We start from the raw sequence: 22338 nt of genomic DNA, 5'->3' as shown, positions 1-22338 counted from the left end.
GGGGGACGCGGCTCGACGTAACACCTGCCACGCCCACCTCACCTGCTCCTCGTTTAGTCCACAGCTGCATCCAATAATCATCTTTCCTGTCTTTAAAACCGGTCTCTGTTTTGTCTCTTGTCACTGACTTATTCAGTTTCTCTTGCCATGCTTGTTGTTTCCTCGTTCATTGTTGTGCCTCGCCTCACCAAGCCACGTTCCTGGACTTTCGTTTGTATTTTTGTTGCCTCGCCAGCCTTTTGTTTTGATTAACTTTTACTTTAATAAATTATTTTTCTTTTTAAGATGAGTCTGCGTTCTGGGTTCGCCTCCGTCTCCACCCCCCTAGTTGGAGTTTGAGACACATACATGGTCAAATATGATTTTATTACACTAAGGAAATCTCATGATACAAACTGCTGAAACATGTTGTAGTCTTCATTATGAGGCACGAGCACGTGATTGCAGCGCGCACGCGCTTCTTTCGGGTCTGAGCTGAGGTTGCTGCTGTATTTTGTGCCTTGCATCATAGATATGACTCAACAGAGGGACGGGCACGAATGCACCAGGAAGCTGGCGGAAGTCAAAGTCAACAACACAGAAATACAAAACGTCTTTTGTCAACGCTGTAGGCGTCAGGATCTTTTTCAGCCGTCTCCTGTAAGAAACAGACTAATCGAAAGGATGTTTTGCCTTTTTTCCAAATTTGTTTTGTTTTTCCAATAAGTTTGAAGAGAAGGATTCAAGATATGAATGCGGACCAGGATGAGCAGGAAGATGAGCTGCTCGCCCTGCAGAGTATCTTTGGTTCGGAGGAGTTCGTCCGATATGAGTCGGAGTTTGCCGGAGAAATCCAAGTGCTTATAGATCTTCCTGTAGACTTTAACGTGTTGCTGAAACATGGTAAATATGCCAATAAAATGCTAGATTTGGACGTTAACTAACATTATTTTGAAGTGTTATAATACATAGATATGTTGTTGTTTTTAAACTCCTATTACTTTAGTGATTCATTTTACTCCCAGTGTCAGGGTTATAATAAAATAATAGATAATGATGTTTTTTTCTGTCCTTCACTATACATTGTTTCTTCTTTTAAATTGTTTTTATTTTATTATTAAACAAAATGTTTTAATAACATTGACACTATTCCAACATTTTTCTGAGCTCTTCTCTGTTTGTGAGTTCTTTGTTGAAGTTGAATAATCTTGTTGTTTTTTTCTGTCTGTAAGGTAAAACACGAAGGCAGGATGCCATTTCATTCCTTCCACCCCTGCTTCTCACCTTTGAACTGCCTGCAGACTACCCGTCCTCCTCCCCTCCGTCCTTCACCCTCACCTGCAGCTGGCTGACTCACACACAGGTAATCAACACAGGTAATAAGTCAAAGTGACATAAATTTTAGAAATTCAATAAAAATCCCTTTTACTTGTCCTGTCCTCAGCTGGGTTCACTGAGTGCACAGCTCATTGATCTCTACCAGGCCACAGAGGGGTCTGTGGTGCTCTTCTCCTGGATACAGTTTCTGAGAGAAGATGCCCTGAAGCTCCTGAACATCCATAGTCTGCTTGAGCTTCCTTCTGATCAACCCAGCACTATGTCAGAAAAACAGGACAAACAGGATAATAGCAACACTCCAAAATCAGAACCTACAGATGTGCCTGGTCTTTGTGGACCAGACAAGTCAGCATCATCTGAAGATGTCCTGTTAAATTCTTCATCTGCAACAAAGAAACCAGATTTTCATGGAGCTTCATCATTGGACTCCCATAAGGCTAACAAAGATGACTTTAACCAAAGCAGCCTAAACTCAGAGTTTAAAACAGATTATCCAAATGCTCTTTCTTCGGAAACTAAAACACAAAATGCACATGGCTCTGAAGCAACAGCTTTCCAAACCTCCGAGTTTAAGGCTGACAACCAGAATGACCTCTCTTCAGCAGCAGATAAATCTGAACTTCTCCCATTTTCAGAGTTTGTTCAAATTAATCGGGAAGATGTTTTAAGTAAATCAGATGTTTCTGCATCAGTAATGCCTCCCTCAAGCTCTTCAAACCTGCAATATCCAAGTGAGAAAGAACCAGCCTCTTTGCCAGTCCAAGCCACTAAAATGTCCCTGAACAATGGACAAACCTTCTCTGGTTTCTCTATAACCCCATCACAGAAGCTCCTGTCCCAGATTCTGATCTATAATGCAGAACAGAAACAGAGGGTGTTTGCCACCACTGTATTTAACTGTAGTGTTTGTTATATGGACTGGCTCGGATCCGAGTGTGTGCAGCTGTACGAGTGTGGCCACATCTTCTGCCGGGTTTGTCTCAGGGACTTCTGTAAAGTCCAAATTACAGAGGGTAATGTCCAGGGTGTCATCTGTCCTCAGGAGGGCTGCACTGTGACCCCGACACCTGCACAGGTACAGTCAGGTATAGAATGAAAGATTACCTTTTGAAATGTACTGAAGTAGACGTGAACAAAATGGTGCTCAATAGTGTTGCTTTAGTAAGAAGATAAGCTCATTTTTTTCTTACATGCAAGTTTTTTTATACATATGTTTGACACGCCAGTAACAAAAACATTTGTGAAATGTTCAATATGCTTTTAACTTGCTAAAATACTGAGACAAAAAGACATACTTATTCTAGATGCTACTTGTTTCTTTCATCACATTTTGTTTCTTTATTTTTTACAGCTGAAAAATCTTATAGGGGAGGAGCTGTTCAGCACATATGATCGTCTGCTCCTGCAGTCTACACTGGACCGCATGTCTGGTGGGGTTTTTTTCTTCTTTTACAATCATTATCACCATATTTATCATAAAAATAAAATCTTCCTCTGGGCTCATCACTCATTTTTTCCTTCACCATTTTAGATGTGACATACTGTCCTCGGCGTTCTTGTAGTTCTCCCGTGATTTCAGAAAAGTCCAGCCGTGTGGCGATGTGCTCTGTGTGCAGCTTTGCTTTTTGTGTTAACTGCAAAAAGACGTACCATGGAACTAACAAGTGTTATGAAGAGGATTACAAGGCAAGGCTGGGAGACCTGGAAGATCTGCTAAAATCTCCACAATCTGAAGGTAGATAATAGTAAACAGTATACACAGTCGGCTACAGTCTATGACAAAAGAAGGTTGTTGTGAAATTGCTGTTGAAAGTTGTTTAACTTTTATGGGTCTTTGGTTGTTTGTTGGTAGTGGGGAAGTAAAGGGATGCTCCTATTCAGTCATTCTCTCTGTTTAAAACACAAGCCATGGGATAATTTGTCATAAGATATATATTTTGAAATTGCAATTTCTTGGCAAATTCTGCAAACAAAATCTTTTGCAATCAAATTTTAGGCCCAATGAAAGTGTCTGGAAATCTTTTACACTTAAGTAGAACATTATTTTAAAAACTGTATAATGAAGGCAGAAAGCATGAGAAATGTTATTGACTTTTCAGAAGTTTTAACTCCCCGTACATCCTGTTGATATAGAGTAATTTTATTTGTTACAATTAACTTGTCAGAGTTATCAAAAACTATTAAAATGTTTTCACGAATATTATAGAGTTCATAAAATTAAACATGATCAATAATGTTTGTTTGAAGTCAGAAGGACAATTTAATTTTAAGTTTTAATCAGCACCTTTGATTAAAAGTTCATTTTATTTGGGTTCAGATGTGTGTGAGGCTGATCTTGTGCTGTTTCTTCATGCCTCAGAGGGACGGAGGGCACTTCTGGAGGATTATGCTACTGGCAGTGAAGAGAGGCGCCACCTTCTGGAAAGCAGATACGGGAAGAAAATGCTGCTGTTTCTCGAGACAAATCTGAGTGAGAACTGGAAGGTTGTAAATACCAAAGCTTGCCCTCACTGCCTTTCCCCTATACAGGTAATTTGTTAAATCAGTATATCATTCTAGATAGTATCCCAAATGCTCATTTTTTTTGTTTCTGAATATTTCACACCAACATGTGATGTGCTTTGTGTTACAGAAGGACGGTGGTTGTAACATGATGTGGTGCACTTATTGTCGACAGAGTTTCATATGGATTAACTAAGAAATCTGGATTCAGAAACTCCCTAACTCTGAAGGGGATGTGCAAGTGATTTTAAACACTTATCAAGAAACATATAAACTGATGTTTACTGCATACCTTGGTGACAATATCCTGGAAACTAGACTAAGAAAAACACAGAGTACAATCACCTCAACAGAACTTAAGAATGTAAACAAAAAGCAGTATATGTTATGTACCTATGCAATATAATTCAGTTCAGCTTATATATATTTATATAATATATATTTAAAAATTCAACTTGCTTCAGTCTCAAAGCATAACTTTGTCTGAATATCAGGATGTTGTGAGCGTTGATACAAAATGTAATTAGATGAAACAAGAAAAGTTTAAGGATTCTGTTTATTATCTGAAGCCAAATAATGCTGTTTATATCGTACTGTGAGCTTTAAACCTTCACTGAACCTCCTCAAGCGGCTTAAAGAGTCTAGAGGGCATCTTTATTGTTTATGAATGAAGCTACTGCGGAAGTCATATCAGAAAGATCAACAGAAGGGATGCAGTTTAAACACAAATAAAATCACACAATCATTTACAAACCTGAGCTGTTTAACAATACATCTAGGACCATCAAAGAAATATTGTAATATTTTTTAATACTTCTTGAAAAGAAACAAGAAGCTCACATAGTAAATTCCTCTGAGAGCATGGCTCATCAACGCTATGATCTTAAGTCAGCTTGGCTACAGTTTTTCCCTTTATGCTTATATATTAATGAATATTAGCCAATTTAGCTTTGTGAAACCTTTTATAAACTATATTTTATCATGTGTTATTTCCAAGCTTTATAAAGAGCAAATGAGGGTTTTGTTTCTGTACGTAAAGATACAAATCTGAGATTTGTACCTTTTTTTTTAAATGCACTTTCGGGAATTGTTCTCTAATTGAATATCCTTGTATTAGATGGTGTAAGATAATTACTTTCTGTGAGATCAGCTGTCCCTAATTTTGTTAGGATATAGCTCAGGACTAAAGAATACTACATTTACGTAGTTTTAGCATCGGCACTTTATAAAATGTTTTGTCTATTAATGAGAAATAAAATCATATTTAATTGTTGTTTAAATATTTTTATAAGCTTACCAAATCACAGCAGTATTAATACTGCTTTAACATGCTCTACAGCCACCAGATACTGTTTTTCTGGAACTTTAGTAACTTTTTCTGCTGTCCATAAGACGGAAAGAATGGAGTAAAAATTAAAAAAAAAAAGTAATTTTTGACAATAATGACAAACTTATGTTGCCAGAATCAGAGGGAAAAATGACAAAAAAATATTGATCAGAAATTTGAAGTTGGAAAAGCTCATTTAAACACTTGCTGTTAGGCTTTCTGCTAAATACCTTGAGTCATTTAAAACTCTCAGCATGCGCTTTAACGTGTTATGAGCAGCAGATGGCACTAAAGAACTAAATAAAGCTTTTTATGAACTGCTTACATAAAAAACCCTCGTGTAAATAACTAATTACTGAAATGCTTAAAGGTCCTGTTTAATACAGGCATTAGTCTAAAACATAAAAAAATATATTGGTAATGACACTTTGTGAAGTCTAGAAAAAAAACAACAACAATATAACATTAAAGAGTTTCTCCTGAGATGTTTTCATCCTGCAGTTGTAATGTTATTAAGCTTTGGGACAAAATACATGTGATAAAACTTTAGCAGGTTAAATCTTATACACAGTTAGTAGCTTTGCCTATACTGTATATGTGGTTTAAAATGATTATTAAGTAGTCACATTTCAGTCTTCTTAAAATGACGGCTTCTAGATGTAGTTCCTGTTGGGTGTTTGGCACCTTGTCACAGACCGACTTCCTGTTTTTAAAATGTCCCCCTCCCTTTTTACTCTGCTCTGTCAAAACAGTGAAACAAAGTTCCCTGCTGCATGTCTCCTGGGCATGATCGGAAATGTACAGCTGTCGCTCATACTAAGCCAGTGGGCTGTTTTTCCTGTGTCTCTTCCAGGAAATAAAAAGTTTCCACAGAAGGGTCATCACTTCTTTAAAAAATGTCTAAACAACTGTGCCCTGCTGACCCGCAGTGCCGTAACAGGTCCTTGGAGGGCTGTGAATGAGGGCTGGACATTTTTTTATGGTTTTCATTTTCTCTGTGGTTTATGAGGCAGAAAATACAAACCAAAACACAAGTTATAGCAAATAAATTAACACCATGCTCAGAACAAACTCACAAAATAAACCCTGACAGGCTCAAACAGAAATAAATTGTGTAGAAAGCATTACACAAACTGCCTTTTCACTGAATTTAACTACTGCTGCACTGATGTTTTTTACATAAGGAGACCGAGTGGTTTTAATAACGACTCATAAATCACGTGTCTTTTAGTTGGGACTAATGTTAGAACGTCCAATATTCATCATATAGTCAAAGGAATTAGAATAGAAAACATGAGCATATGAGATACAGAAGGACGGAAGAAAAGGAATAAAACAACACCCTCAAATGTAAATTTAATCTAAGATATTGGGCCATGATGTGCCAATAGAACAACATTTCTTGTTGTAATTGATTCTACAAAGCTCTTAAACTTTTTTGGGGTGATTTAATTCTATTCAACTTTAGCTTATTACTTAATTTTCTTTGTTGATGCTAGATCTTTATGGCCTATTTAGTGACCCCTGGTGAATAATGAGAATACTGACTCATTTCTCATCGAATAGTGAGCCAGCATTTACATGCACTCTTCATTCTCACTGTCTTAAAAAAAAAAATCTCAGATTTAAATAGCTTAAAAGCAAGAAGAATGGTAAAAACTACCAGGAGATGACTGCAAAAAATGTTGTTTGTCAAAGTTGCCATTAAATATTAGAGTTGAGGAGCAGTAACTTTGTCTGAAGTGCATTTTGTTTAATTTGATCTAATTTAAACATTTTACAAATCATAAAAACCACATCAAGGCAGGAATGTAGATTGCTAGATCCTCATCAAAGAATAATAACTCAGACTTGTGGTTAGCACAAAACATTTTGTCTGTTTGTGAGATATACCGCTGACAGATAAACAATCGAGCAGGGGAGCAGCTTTCTTGGTAGAAGTAATATTAAGAATAATGGGCAATGAAGAGCTGGAAATTAGGCTATAGAGAGATTCTTTCCCATTTGAACCAATAACTGCATCAGCTAACCGTGCGCTTATTTCCCCTGGAGCATCGTGAGCTGAGCCGTAGATGAGACGCTCATTCGCTGGAAAAACCATGAACAGAGCTCAGTTGTTATCATCTGCAAGTTTATTCATCTGTCAAAAACCACAAACATACACAGAGTCAGAAGTCAAAGCATCACTTGTCCAGGCATTCATTCAGTCAGTAAAATGTGTTTGTTCAGAGGCACTGAAAGTGTGCTGAGGTTTTTTACAAAGATCAGAGGAGAATATGCTTTCCTGCAGGGGTGCTGCTAGAAGATTCAGGGCCCCTGGCAGTAAATGGAGGTGGGAGGTCCTGAATTTTGTCAGTGATTCAGTCTGTAGACCAGGATACATGGGCTTCTATGTGAGGCAGGAGTTGCATATTCTCAAATGTTATTAATATACACACTTAAACCCCAAACTGAGATGAGCAGAAACACATCACATGCTCAGGCAAAATAAACATACATGTTCACAAATTTTGTTCAGTCTTCTTAAACTCTGAATGTGCTCAGTCTGATTTCAAGCAAAGAACAAAAGAGAGCAAAAAAATCCATTTCAACATCTTTATACTTTTTGCATAAAGATAATATCTACTGAAGTTCAAAATAACAAATAAAATAAAAAGAGATTTATAAGACAATAAATGCCCTCAAGCATAGGGTGGGTTATCGGATATCTTCAGAACAAGACATTAAAAATAAAACAATATTAGAAGTATTTTCTATAAACATTTGGGATGTTAAGGCTTCACATGTTTTTATCCAAGTCCCTGACAACATATTTAAAAAATGCACACTGAGATCTAATAAACTACATTTTATTCATGAAGCATAAAATTTAAAACAAGTAGTCTAAGGACACTAACAATAAGGACAAGCAGATTCACAGAGGATTAAGTAATAAGAGGAGAGCTGAACTCAGGGCGGGGTACCATCTGTTATGACTAATCAAGTTGTGACATAGCAGCATGATTACGCAAAAATAGTTTTGTGTTGAAATTATCTTTAGAGTTACATTAGCTCTTCTCACAGCTTTTGACCTTAAACATTTCATGGTCACCCAAGAGAGCAGAAAAAAATAAACTCCCAGTGTTTGTTACGAGAGGAAATTACTATTTTTTCTAAAAATGTTGTAGTGTTGATGCAAACTGAGGACTCTGAGAACTTCCTCAGGTGTAACCTGTGATATGCCATCATTTTAACTTCAAATATGTGGTTTTCCTCACAGCAGCTGGACTGAAGAAGTTGTTCAAAAATAAATAAATAACTGTACCACAAAATTTTGTGTTCACTGATTCGAGCACTCAAATCAAAAATGCTTCATCTTTGATGCAAAATTAGACAAAAATTAGAAGTAATTTTGGATTCCATTTCAACGTTAGAAAGATGTTTAACAAGTGACAGTGTTATACTTTTAAACTTAACCTCACATTGTTGCCCATCTACCCTGATCTGAATAATTCAACATTGCAGTAATTTGATAAATGCACAAAATTACAAATATGATACACATTTGTCACGACTGAAACTTTTACGCCAAAGTTTCAAATTATTGAGAGGTATATGATGACAAAGATAGTAAAGTCTTCATTCGAACCTAAAAACATATGCTAAAATACTTTTCTTTATAAATACCAATGCCCTTTTTATAGTAAGTGCAAAATTTGGTTTTGTCTAGTACTGTTTTCTAGTGTCATTAGGCCCCAATGGCTACCGATCAATCTGAACTTGAAGATGAGACACTTCACCTTAAGAAGGTACCACTCAATAAATCTCTTCACATAAACTTTATCAGAACATTATTAAAGAGCATCCTTATATTTTATCTCTGATACATCTCAGTGGTTATTAGATGCAACTTTATTCATGCACAATATAAATCAAACACAATTCTTGTGGTGCAATATGAAACACTTTTCTGTCATTTACAACAAAACACAGAACTATAAATTCTGCTGCTAAAACACATCAGTAAATACATTAAGTATTTTGATATTATGGTTACCCACCTCTATACTTTGTAACTAAAAAGCACAATTTAAACAAAAGTCCATAAAATATTAGTGTTAATCTTTAAATTATTATTTTAATTTCTTTTTTAACTAAAGATAAAATATTTGGGCTGGAGATTATTAATAAAAACATGTACTGAATTCAACAATTGTGCAATCCATGTTATGTTTTTACTCTTTTTGATATATAAATTAAAGCCCTGGTCATTTCTTTAATGTTTCCAAGGAATCTCGACGCTGCTGTCATTAAAAAAAATCATTTTGATACTAATTCCTTTACACCTACTGTCGTGTTATGAGCACACATATGTGGTTTAGAGGTAATATAATAAATATAATGGAGATCTAGAACATAAATGTCACACAAAATTATGTCTGTATTTCATTGATTTTGGTGATTTTCCCCCTAATGGAACAGTGGACATTTTGGTCTGTTCTGGGGTTCCTTTCCATGGTTAAATTTACTTTGAGCAGCCAGAGCATACGTTCTGAGACAGACAGTTTCTACAACTCAGATTCAAACTTGATGTGGTCATTTTCCATTTAGACCAGGGGTGTGAATCTGGTTATGGCAAAGATAGATTTATGCAGGCGGTCTGAGCATTGTTCACATGAATGCCCTGTTGCAATAAAGCTGCTTTGATCTCCAGGTTGCAGCTGTGTTATCTTCTCTAAAAACAAGCGGGTCATGCACTGTGCTGTCAGTTCTGCTACAGACCGGAGTATTTTGAGGCTCTTAATAAATTGGGTGTTAATGCAGACGAGGGTTTTTTTTTTACTCTGTGCAACAAAGACAGGTTGTGTTTTTATTATTCAAAATATTCTCATTAAGAAATGTGACAAAGAGTATTTTTTCATTTCACTACCTAAAAGGTAGATAAGAAAAACAATTGTACACAGATCAATCTGGCACAGAAATTTCAGTCTTTGGTTAAACTGCGCATTACTTGTGTCAGTATTATGGCTATAGCATGTAAGGATTTTGTTAAAGTACGTATGTTGTAGAGAATTCAGTGTTTAGTGTTTTAAACAAACAACTACTATTACCACAGTAAAGCCGTCACAAATCATTTCAAACCAAATCAAGGGTTTTCAGAGCACTGTCTTTTCTGGTTGGCTGCACAGTTTCCTATCATTTTCTCATTCTCTCCATTCCTCTGCAGTTTATTATTTCCTGAACTTGCTCAGGCTGTTCAGTAGCTGCACCGGAGTGTGAAACTCATTTTCAATTCACAATTTTGTCATCACAATGAAACGTGATGCCACCAGTGCTTTCATGAAAGACAAAAGCATGTTATTTTTAGGATAAGGAGAAGTGCTTTTGAAAAGGCTGCTACTCTAACATTAAAAACGTGACTAGTTGTGTCTCACCTTACAGCTCTGCTTTCATCAGCTTGTCACTGTTCCTTTTGATTAAACTGCACAGGTATTCTATCAAGATCTTTCTTTGTCCCTCAAACACTACACCACATTCTCCTTGCAGCACTATTCTCCTGAGTATCTTTGTAGTCAGGTGTGTGTTTGTGCTCCTCAGACAAATAAAACATATTAACAGATGACTCCCTGCAGAAAACTACATCTAGCAAGCAGAAAGCAAGGATGCTGCTTTCATTTTTATTTTTCAACACATTTATTTATGCAAATTTGACTTGTTTTTATGCACGTACTTGTGTGTGCACAGATGTGTGTGTATGTCTAAATTACTACTACTAAAGTGCAAAATAAATAATTCACAGATCCTTAGATATTTTACTACAACAATAACTCTTTTGGCACTAATAAAATATATTTTTTTATTTAATTTAGTTTGTCAGTGATAATTTGAAAGTCAAGTTTTTTGTATTTTAAGCAATATAATATATACATTTTTTATATTTTAGCATTAATTAAGGACAGTATTTATTTATTTAAAACCACTGTAAACTCAAAATACTGTGACTCCGTTCTGTTCAGCTCAGCAACACTGAAATGGAACTGAATATTAGATAAACAAAAACAGATAAAAAATAATTTGATTCTAACTATCTGCTGAACCTGGGTCATATGAGGATGAGAGCAACAACCAAACAGATGGGTCTGCAGATTCATTCATGTCTATTCACTTTTTTGCCATTTATTCTGCAATAAAACCCAGTTATGTCCTCTCTGGGAGTCAGAGTTGATTGGGAAATTAGGAGAGTTAAACTGTCTAATAACCTAAACTATCCAGGAACTTTGCAATTTGTAAACTACTTTAAAGTTTGGTCTTAAAGACTTTTAATTGTACATATTACTGTGAGTAAATGTTTCTTCTTCTTTAGTTGTTTAGCTTGTACCTGCATCTAAAGTAGTTTCACTTCAGAGGCAGCCACTTCTGCCACATGCAGACAAAATGAGGGCACTAGCAGCTTTTAATTATATGCTGATGGTACCAGAGGTACTTTAGAGTGATGTGAAGGGCCTACAGTGAAGACTAGGAAAACAAAGTAAATAAAAAAACTGCTGAGACATTCAGTCAGTGTGCATGTACAAGATTCCTGATAATAATAAACTGATTATGACTTCCTACAATAGATTGAGAGGCTAACATTAATTAAAGAATCAATAAGATTCCTGTTTAATATACTATATTTACAAGACTAATATTATTTTGCTATATTTACATAACATTTGTATAATTTAATATAACATAGCTTATAGAAAAATCCTACCACAGTACATATTAGTTGCTACTGTATTGCCAAAAAGGCTGACCAGAGCTTTGGCCTAATTCCGTTGAAATGCCTAAACAAGGCTCATCGGTGCGCCTGAAACATACTAAAGAACAGGTCAAGGGTCAGCCAAGGCTCACAGTTTCACTTAACACTGTTATGCAAGATTAAGTTTATTGTGCTTTGATTTTTATTCTAAAAGTAGCAATTAGTGCTCTGAATTTATTACCTCTGTTATGTAATAAAGACACTGAATTTTCTCCTCTGGGCCGTGTGTGGCTCTGCAGTCTATATAGAGGCCCTGCAGCAAGACCCTAAGTAAAAAAATACTTGCAGTGCTGTTCCATACACAAGACATTAAAAATGGTCCTCTAGCTAAAAATTTTGTGTCTCAATTGTTTTTCTATGAGTTTATTTTCACATGTTTATTCTCTTTTCAACTCTCTGCATGCCGTTCTTTTCTGTGAGAGTTTCTCTGAAAACTTCAACAAGTTTCCTGGTCACTAGTCTTCTTCTTATTGTCTGAACAAGCCAAAGATTTCTTTGCAGCCCAATTGCATTCACTTGTAACCTGAGTCAGATTGAAACCTGCACAAAGATTAGAATGAGAGTAAACCAGAAAATTATCAGGTTTTTTTTTTCAGTACCAAAAATCCTTTGTTTCCTAGCTATATATTAAAAATCTTAAATTTTCTCTGTATGTTGCACTCTGACTAACAACACAGACTGAAGCTAGCTTCCTATGGTAGAATAGATCTGAATTGTCCATAAGGAGCCACTCTCTCTTGGCTCAAAGGATTTGATATATGAGGAGATGAAACTATTTACCCTGCACTTAGTGGACAACCTGATCTACCATTTGAGCTACAGTCATACATGTAGTATATATGCTTCTGTCTAGATTTGTAGATTTGTTCCATAAATCAAATAAACAATAAAAAGACCTGGCGGCTGTTTGGGGCGTAATAGCTTTCCCTTAAAATACTCTGCAAATAAAGGGCAGTTTTTACATCCACTGCCCCTGGTGCTTACCCCTGCCATCTTTTTCCTCCTTACTTTAGTCTCCATCTTTTCTCTCCCCTCTTAGCTGTAGCCGAGGTTTTCCATCTCATGGCGGTATCTTAACTCCGACACTTTGGCTTTGTGCTGCTTGCTCTCCAGATGCTGCCTGAAGTCTGACTCCTGCTCGGCTCCGCAGTTGCACATGGAGCAGTAGAACTGTCCACTGGGAGTTACACACATGGCTAAATCCCTGGGGATACGCTGCCTCGGTCTGGGGTTGTAGTATGGCCCTAGAAGGAGCAAAAGAAGCAACACAGGCAGGAGAGAAATCAGTAGCAGACACACATGAAGAGGATGTTTCACTTGAGATATAACTACCATGACAGAAGGGACACTGCAATGCAGGACAAAAATAGACAAAATAAATTAGGGGAAAAACTGTAAATTCTGAATTTAATATGTTTGGATCTTTGTGTTTAATTCTTACGATAAAATGCAAATCTGAATGTCTTCAAGTGTTCTCACGTAGTTCTTATTCTCAATTCTTACTGAATCAAAATACTTGTTACAGCCTTTTAAATTTAGCTGCAGTGGAGAAGACATAAAACTATTGATTAAAACCAGATATTTGCTAAATCTTTACCCCTAGTAACTGAATGAGCATGAAGGTGGTTAACCATCTTTACACTTCTACAAAACAGTCATTGCAGACTCCCTCTTGTGGTCTTTAGATGTAGTTAATGCAGTTTTAAAGAAGTTCGACATTGGCTTGATTTTTCAGACCAGGAGTTTTTGACTATGTTTTATATAACAGTTTTTCTGCTTAAGATGTGCTTCTTTTGTGTAAAAGCTGCAGACCTTGTATATAGCAAAAAAAACCAAGCAGAGGACATTAAAAAAGACAATTTATGCTCTTAAAAGTAGTGTTAAATATTGTTAAAAAAAATTTTACCAAATGAGTCACATTATCTTTATCTGAAATAACAATCCATAACAATGTGAAGAAAGAGAGGCTTTAAGGCAAATGAGATTACATTAAAATGATACAAAGGACAAAAATTGTTTGTTTTTTCGTTTGTGTACAAACTGCAGAAATATGAGAAACAGGAAGAGACTAAAAATAAGAAGTCAGCAACAAAGTAACCGCAGGCAAGAGGACAGCTACTTTAGGACTTATCCATCAAAAAAAAAAAACTGATGACATGAGCAGAATGTTGTGGTGAGAAAGAGGAGCTGAAAGAGACAGAAAGGGTCATTTGCTTTTTAGTGCGATTTAGTCCTTTTAATTATTAGTGGAATTGCTAATGATTCTGTTTGTGAAAAGACAGTAGGTACAGACATAGCAAGAAGGGGATGGTTAACGCCAACAGACAGTCTGACGTTACTTTTCCTGTATCCGTTTTCACACACACACACACACACACACACACACACACACACACACACACACACCACCAACAACAAAAGCAGACATCATATAGACAAACACCCAAACTGTAAATGAACCTTCTTCTCAAAGACAAATACCAAAAGCTGCTGAAAGTATTCACTGAAGATATGTGCACATTTATGTTTTTTATGACACTGTTGAAAGAAAATCTAATTTGAACACCAAGTTATATGCATTAGACTTATCAAGTGTTTAGTGTTGTCTTGCACAATGAAGTAATTTCTAATTTCTTTTGTTGACTGTAATCAGCAAATTAAAACAGGAGCAGTTATTTTTTCTTTCAATGCTACTTGAGCTAGGAAAGCCTTATCTGCTGATTTGGACATAAAAATACACTTTACTTATGCACACAGATAAAGGGCATCGTGCTTTATGAACTGACCGAATTAATGCAAGAAAATAATACATTATGATACAAATAATACAAAAATAATAAATCAACCTGTTAACTACTGACTAACTGAATTAATATGCAGTTTCAAATTCAACATTTAATAAAATGTATGGGCTGAAAATCTCACATTAGGCTAGACATATCATCATTTTAAAATAAAGAAATTTAATTACATTAGTTTATTAATCATTTATCTCCCTTTTTACCTGGCATAGCAGCAGGCAGCTGTGGGCTGCGGCGGTTTTTTACCAGTCGATATTCACTGCCATCTTTCCGATTTTTTCTGGGGGCTGTCTCATTGTTTCCTTCTCTAAAACAGGTGAATAACAGGTGAACAGGTGATAAAATCACTTTGAATCTCAAAGTTTAAGGTACATATATATATATATATATATATATATGTACCACAGAAGATTACAGGAAAAATATGGAGCTATAAAATTCTTAAAACAAGAATCTCAAAAATTTCAAAGTATATTTAACAATCTTCAACAATTCAACTGTCTGAAGCTGAATAAGGATGAAACCTGTCGCCAGTACAAAAGATATTTCTTGACCCAGACCCACATGTTATTGGAGTTCTGTTGGGCCTCAGCCAGGCGTAGCTTCTTGGCGTGGTTCTTGCCCTGGTAGTGGGCCTGTGCAACAGCTAGTGAACTGAAGGAGGCATCACACAGTTTACAATAGTCGTTCTCTGTGGCCAAGATGACCCGAGGCGCCCCCTTATACAGGGCCTGCGGACACAAGACAAAGCAGCAGTGTTTGCGATGAAAAAAGTTATGGAGTAAACATTGAAAAACGGAAGAAAAAAAGGGGCCACTAGAAAGCAGAATCTGTGTCAATTTGTCTGATTGCCAATTGTAAAAGAATGAAAGGAATGACTGGAGATAGAAACTTCCAAATACAAACTGAAACACATTTTTATATTTACTCAAGGTTTTTGTCAATATAACAAGATATCTTATGAACTGTTCTAAAGAAAAAGTAGACTGTTCAGGACTGAAAGTACTGTAGATTCTGTGTAGAAACTGTTGAGTGACTGCAGTTTTCATCAACCACCTCAGAGAAAACAGCTTCTATCAGCAGAGTTGCCACTTCAGCAGCAATCCACCCTCCTCCTTAAATTAAACATTTAAGTAAGTTAATGCTGAGAAGGTGAAGGGTGGCCTGACCTGCCTGCCTGCGTCACCATCTGTAGATCCTGACCCTGCAGTCTGACCAGCCCCTTCCAGGACTTCTGGGATCCTGATGGCTGGTGGCTGTTGGCTTCCAGCGTAGAAATTTCTTAATTTTTTACTGTGGTTCTTTCCCTTAGTAAAAAGACAGAATTTTGTGTTTATGTTAAGTATTTTATACTTTGCACAAGTTTGAATGTGTGTTTTCCCTCACCTGATAGTGAGCTTGTGCCTGCTGAGCAGAATTTAGTGTAACATTGCAGAGTTTACAGTACAGTGGTTTACACAGTTCTTCTAGCCCAAGAGAGTCCTCCTGGTCCTCCATCCCCAGTGAGGAGCTCTCATCCTGGGGCTGCTCACTGGTCGGTGCTGCCTGACCTGGAACAGGACCACAGATGTAGCTTGAAACTGGAGGTGGATTCAGGGATGGCCCTGGAGGCCTTGATGGCATCTGTGAAGGGTCAGGGTCTGGAGCAGGGGGTGAGGACAAGGGACTTGGAGGCAGGGGAAATCGATTGGCTGCAGGTGCCACTACCGGCGGTGGCACCAGTGCTTGGGCAGGGGTGAGATGTGGAGGTCCAAGTGACTGTGTGAGGTCCATGGTGGGAGGTACTATTGCTTGTGTGGGATCTACAGGTGGGGGCCCTAAAGTGTGTGCCATTGGTGGAGGGCACATTGGCTGAGCTGGAGGCATTGGAGGTGGAGCCAATGTGTGTGGTGGGATAATAGCTGGAGGCCTTAATGTATGGGAAGCAGTTATGTGAGGAGGTCCTAAACTCTGAGTAGGGGCTAGAGTTGGGGGTCCAATTGCCTGAGTAGGGGCAATGGGAGGTGGCCCAAGAGGCTGTGCAGGTGCCATTGGTGGAGGTCCCAAGGGGTGCAGAGAGTCCATGTAATGGAAGGGCTGCTGCGGATGACTGAAGAGACTTAGGGGGGGCTTCAGCATGGTTTCTGGACCTGAAAGCATCAGAAGCAAGGCAGTAATGTAAAGTCATCTTCGCTCAGTATAATTCTATTACAGTCTGTCAAGATCTGATGGTCTCAGTGCTTTGTAAACACTAGTGTGGATATTTGTTTCTCAAGAAAGTAGATTTTCTTTTATCCATTTTGTTCATTCTAAAATATTTAATAAACTTTTCAATAAACTGTAATAAAATTCTCTACAGTCATTTTTAATTTCCAAGTAATTTATCAAAATGACTTTCCTAATTACGTAGATTTCCATTTTGCACCACCACGGGGTGGTACTTTTACTAAAAAGACTGCTATGAAAACTTGGCCCGACAATTAGATTCCCCACAGGATTAATTTTAATATCGTAGACTCTGCTGGCTTTTAGCTAGTGTTAGAGAGCTGCAGTGGTAAATTGAGATGATAAACATGGTCTGTTACAGACATCAGCACTTTGACATTTTTATCATGGGCATGTTAGTATGCTGATGCTATGATTTGGCTTGAAGCACTCCTGTGACTAAGTGCAGATACACTGCTTGTGAATGTTATCCGGTTCAGCTAAAAAAAACAGAGTCGAATATCAAAGTAGGATAAATTTTGGCAATGCTCAGTAAGTCTAAACAAAATACAACTTTATGAACTTAAACAAATCTGTGATCTAAAGATTCATGCAAATAGACCATCAATTATTAAAAAATGGATTTGAAATCAATGTCACACACATATAAATGTATAAACAAGTTTAAAGTCAATGATAATATAAATTTTTGGAAAAATAAATGTGATTTGCTTTTGATATGAAAGCAAATTGTTGTGTTTGGCTTATTATGTAGATATTGTTCTTTGATAGATGTAAAATTATTGAAGACAGCACAGATTTACAAACGCCCAGGGGCAGGAACGATGCACAAAGATAGATGCAAAGCAATGAGGAAACAGAATCACATTCTTGGACAGAAGTCTTGGAGTTTCACGTTTCAGTGAGCATCAGAGGGATCAGGCTGAATATATAGGTCCTGCAGCCAAACATACTGGGCATCAGATATTTACACATATGTACACGCATGAGGGCAGTGACAACACACAGCCACAGCATGAGCCTGGAATATGAGCTGATACAGGGGGTTTGTATTTAGTGTGTGCGCATTTTCTGTGTCTGTAGGATAAACGAGAAGAAGCATGGAAATAAAAATGGCACCATTCAGATTTGAGTGCTTTAGATTGTCCGAATCATTCTGCATGTGTGATTGTGTGTGTATTACCAGATAAATTGCCCAGTTTGTGGTAGGCCAACAGCTGTGGCAAAACTCGTTGTGCTGGAAGCTTTTATCTGAAAATCCAATTGGACAGCCACTAGCAGTGAATCATGGACCCAAAATAACACCCAGGGGTGTTTGTGTTTCCAAGTGCTGCTCCCTGTCAGTCTGTCTGTCCAGCTGCTTGTCTGTCACCTGGCCTGACTGACTTCAGGAGAGAGGTATGCTGGACAACACAGTGACTTCTTTGTTAGTCATATCAACTGCAAGATGAGTCATTTGCAGATCCAACAGATCAAGACATGGTGCCAGTGAGGAATCACGATGTGGCAATAACAAATACATACATTTCACCTCTTATTTGGATTCACTCTGTCGTTTCTTTTAACCTAATGATGGGAAATTTTAAAGCTCCCAATTTGGAAATATTCTGTCTTTTGTGAGCATCAACGGCGATTTATTTGTAGTGAACACTGAAGAAGAGTATTGGCCACTGTGAGCCAGAGAGAGGATTGTTAAAGAGATGCAGCACAAACAGCACCTCAAGGCTCATTAACTGAGAGTGCAGCACAGAGACATCAAACACAGAGAAAATTAGGAAAACCACATTGATAATAATAAAATGAACATAAAAACAAAACAAAAAAGTCACTAAAAAGCTAAAAAAAATAGCTAAATTGCACGTATGTACTCAAATTTCTCCAGTATTAATAAATGAGACAAGCTTATTGATCTCAGTATGCACGATTCAGAGCCAGGTCCATCAAACATGTCATCAGTCTCTTCTCCATCAGCCTCATCAGGACCAAACATCTTTAACTGAAGCAGCAACATTTCTGAAAGACAAAGCAACTGGCCGCATTTGCTTAATATAAATGATTCAGTGCTAACATTCACACAGCATATTTTAGTATATTAAAAACAAGGAATGCATTTACTTTATATCATCTATGTGAGTTAAGCTGGAAGATGTTGCTGCCATCTATTTTCCTGATTCAATGGGCTCTCTCTGTAGTTCAGACTTTGTTGACAGACTCTTAAGATCTCTTTCCCCACATCTGTAACATGAAGCTCTGTACTTCCAGTACATCATTGTTTCTAAACAGACTCGCATCCAGCAGCCTTTATGGTCAATTTGTTTTAGTATTCAAAAGACAAAGATATCACATCATTTTATTTCTTCAATATCTCATTGTTTTAGTTGATTTTTCAAATTATATTCTTTATTTATTTGAAAACATAGTATGGAGAACAGCACAAACATGCAATATCCTGCTGCATATGTATTCTCATTTGACTTGAGTTTAAAATCAATAGTATTCCTACAAGTCACATTAGGGCTTCATATTGATTCTTGTTTGACTCAATACTTCTCAGCTGGAACTTGATGGGTATTCTGAGGAGCTCTGGAGGACATTTTCACCTCATTTAGTCATTTTTTAAAATCAAATTTGTAAAAAAACAACAACAAAAAAAAAACATTTGCTTTAGCAGAAGTTGGTATAAAAAAGCTATTCAGGAGGAAAAATAGCAGAAACCACACAAATATGTGTACATATTACAAATAAGACTACTAGAGTTGTTGGTAGATTTTTACATTAATTATTTTAAATACAAATATTCAGAAAACAACATTGCCTGATCTTTTTTTTTGCTTTTTCACCTCATAGACAGATGTGTCCATTCTGTTGACCAGAAAGTCGAAAACATGTCCATCGCAACATCAAAAACCATTTGCCCTTCTGAATGTGAAGTTCAGGAGAAAATACGATAAACTTTGCTAGCCAAAATCAGACTCACCCAAAGCCTCAAGTCATCCTGTGACAACAAAAAACAGCCAAACATTTTCAAGTTAATTATAAATCCATCGCTTGTAAGTTTTTAATTATTTTTTTCATCTTGACTCAATAGTTTGTATCTTGCTGGGTGAGAACTCAGAAACAAAACACTCCTGTCTTCAAGCCTTTCATAATTTATAATTTCATAATCTCCACTGAGAATCTTTAAATAGGCCAAGGGTTCATTTTCTCTGGAGTTTCTCTTGCTGTACTGTGTTGTGTCACATCAATTACGGAGCAATAAAAAGCACATGCCTATTGCACTGATTTCTTCTGCTCCACTGGGTGTATGAACAAGTACAGTTCATACAATATCCAAATACGTCTCACTGTACTTTGCTTTTTAACTACTGTACAAAATAAACCCTAAATTGCAGCTACTTTTATGCTTCAGTTTTGTTATTTTATGAGGTCACCTTCATAGAAATTAACTTTAAAATAAAGTGAGATGTATTCTCGTAGGCATTAGTTACCTGTATGGCATTATGCTGGTATTAATATATTATTTCCCACCAATACAGAAAATGGCTCTAGCCATGGAGAGAAAATACTTTACAAGGAAATACATATTTGTAGCTTCATTTCTTGCTAATCATTTAATTTCAATTTCACATTTAGTTTATAAATTAATCAATTTAAATTACACAAAAGGTCACATTTGAGTAGCTCTAAATGTAAAATGAATTACTTAAATGATTACTGAATTAAGAGGAGATGCTCTGCTTCTGTTGATTGATCATTTATGCTCCTGAACCTTGACCTTAATAGCCATGACGTTTATTTACCGTGGGTTATATGGACAAGCAACCATTTAATGGCATGACAATTGCAAAGTGGATTAATCATTTACCTGCTTTGCATCATGATCAGAATCTTGCAGCCTGACACACTTGGCCCTAAAACCCCCACAGAAAAGCGTTTTGGCAGCGACTACGCAGGTGTATAAAAACATTTGGTGTATAATTGCCACATGTCATCTGTTCAGATCAAGCAGTGCAAAAAAAAGAGGTTTTCTCACCTCCTCTGGGTGCACCACTTGAGCCGAATATAATGAGACTAAATTATGTTTCTTGTTTCAGACTTCAGACCTGAAGCAGCCTATCTCTGGAGGATGAGATAGCCTATAGAGCTCTTCTGCAGAACAAGAGTATCGACAGCCACAGATTTTGCATGGCAGCATGATGCTCTATGCTGAACAGAATGGTGGCTGGTGAACCCCACAACATGACATGAGGTTGACAGGAGCGCCAGGGCAACCCTTCTCAACATCCACCATCCTCTATACCATCTGGAATCGTCTCTTTTTAGATTTTAACCAATCTTTGCACAATAGCGCAGGAGACTTTTGAGGAGCTCCTGAATGGCAGCCTTTTCTTACCTGGCAATCGCGCAAGATAATGGCTGCTGTCACTGTAGCTGACAGGCGGCGAAGTGTAGTTTCTGCAGTACTCTGCGCTCTGATAAAATGCTGCATCTCCGCTCCTCAGCTGCAACGCCATCATCGCCGGCACATCCCTCTGCCAACTTCGGGCGGTCAGACAGGATGACAGTCCCCACCACCGCGCAGACACTGCACCTTTCACCGGAGGGGAGATCTGAAGAAGGGAGCCAAATCCAGGCAGGTGACAGACGCCAACAATGAGAGGAATTCACCAGCTTTTAAATGTGACGCATCTATTTTTCACACGAAACGTCGACGGGAACCATGCCATCTGCGAAATCGGGTTTTTCTCAGCACTCAAATCCTGCCAAGGTTCTTCCAGTGTCCCTTTGCTTCTTGGTACAGTCCATTTCCGATGCCACTGCTGCTTCTTTGCATGGGTGGTAATAATGACACACTGTATAAATATGTTACACCTCTGTGGTACACTCAAGATCAGATCACCCGAGCTGGAAAAGGATGGCTCTGAGACCTGATAAGAGTCGGACAGATAAGAGTCACATGAGGTGGAATACTCAGTAATAATAATAATAATAATAATAATAATAATAATAATAATAATAATAATAATAATAATAATAATAATAATAATAATAATAATAGACAGTATCAAGCTCTCATTCTCCCCTCCTGGAGAACAAGAAACCAATACTTTAAAAATCTCTATCAACCACAAACCACTGAGTTATGTTTGTGGTTGGTTTGTGTCTTCAGTAGTGTACCCAGCAGGTGATTTGGATATCCTAATAAAACTTTGTGATCAGTGACTCTCCTTCAACTTGGTTATATATATATATGCACACATATACTGAATAGAAACATAAATGCAACACTTTAGCTTTTGCTCCCATTTTTCATGAGCTGAACTCAAAGATCTAAGATTTTTTTCTATGTACACAATAGGCCTTTTTCTCTCAAATATTGTGTAAATCTGTGTTAGTGAGCACTT

General features: G+C 37.2%; 2 protein-coding genes across 2 annotated transcripts; one reads left to right on the top strand and one right to left on the bottom strand.

The window, feature by feature from the left end:
• Positions 1–516: 516 nt before the first annotated feature.
• Positions 517–6021, top strand: LOC108238382 (E3 ubiquitin-protein ligase RNF14-like). Its single transcript, XM_017420402.3, has 7 exons — positions 517–882; positions 1212–1342; positions 1424–2392; positions 2669–2747; positions 2849–3052; positions 3677–3846; positions 3950–6021. The coding sequence occupies exons 1-7, from the start codon at positions 729–731 to the stop codon at positions 4013–4015; spliced, it is 1773 nt and encodes a 590-aa protein (XP_017275891.1). The 5' UTR covers positions 517–728; the 3' UTR covers positions 4016–6021.
• A 1235-nt stretch (positions 6022–7256) lies between these two features.
• On the bottom strand, positions 7257–21801 carry zmat3 (zinc finger, matrin-type 3). Its single transcript, XM_017420573.3, has 6 exons — positions 21327–21801; positions 16115–16857; positions 15898–16035; positions 15293–15459; positions 14932–15035; positions 7257–13171 (listed from the first exon to the last, which is right to left on the bottom strand). Exons 1-6 carry the CDS (start codon positions 21448–21450, stop codon positions 12963–12965), a joined length of 1485 nt encoding a protein of 494 aa, XP_017276062.1. The 5' UTR covers positions 21451–21801; the 3' UTR covers positions 7257–12962.
• Positions 21802–22338: the final 537 nt, after the last annotated feature.

Source organism: Kryptolebias marmoratus, linkage group LG24 (assembly GCF_001649575.2).
Source record: "Kryptolebias marmoratus isolate JLee-2015 linkage group LG24, ASM164957v2, whole genome shotgun sequence".
Classification (NCBI taxonomy): domain Eukaryota; kingdom Metazoa; phylum Chordata; class Actinopteri; order Cyprinodontiformes; family Rivulidae; genus Kryptolebias; species Kryptolebias marmoratus.
The sequence above is the reverse complement of the archived record's forward strand: the minus strand, read 5'-3'. Positions and strand labels throughout refer to the sequence as shown.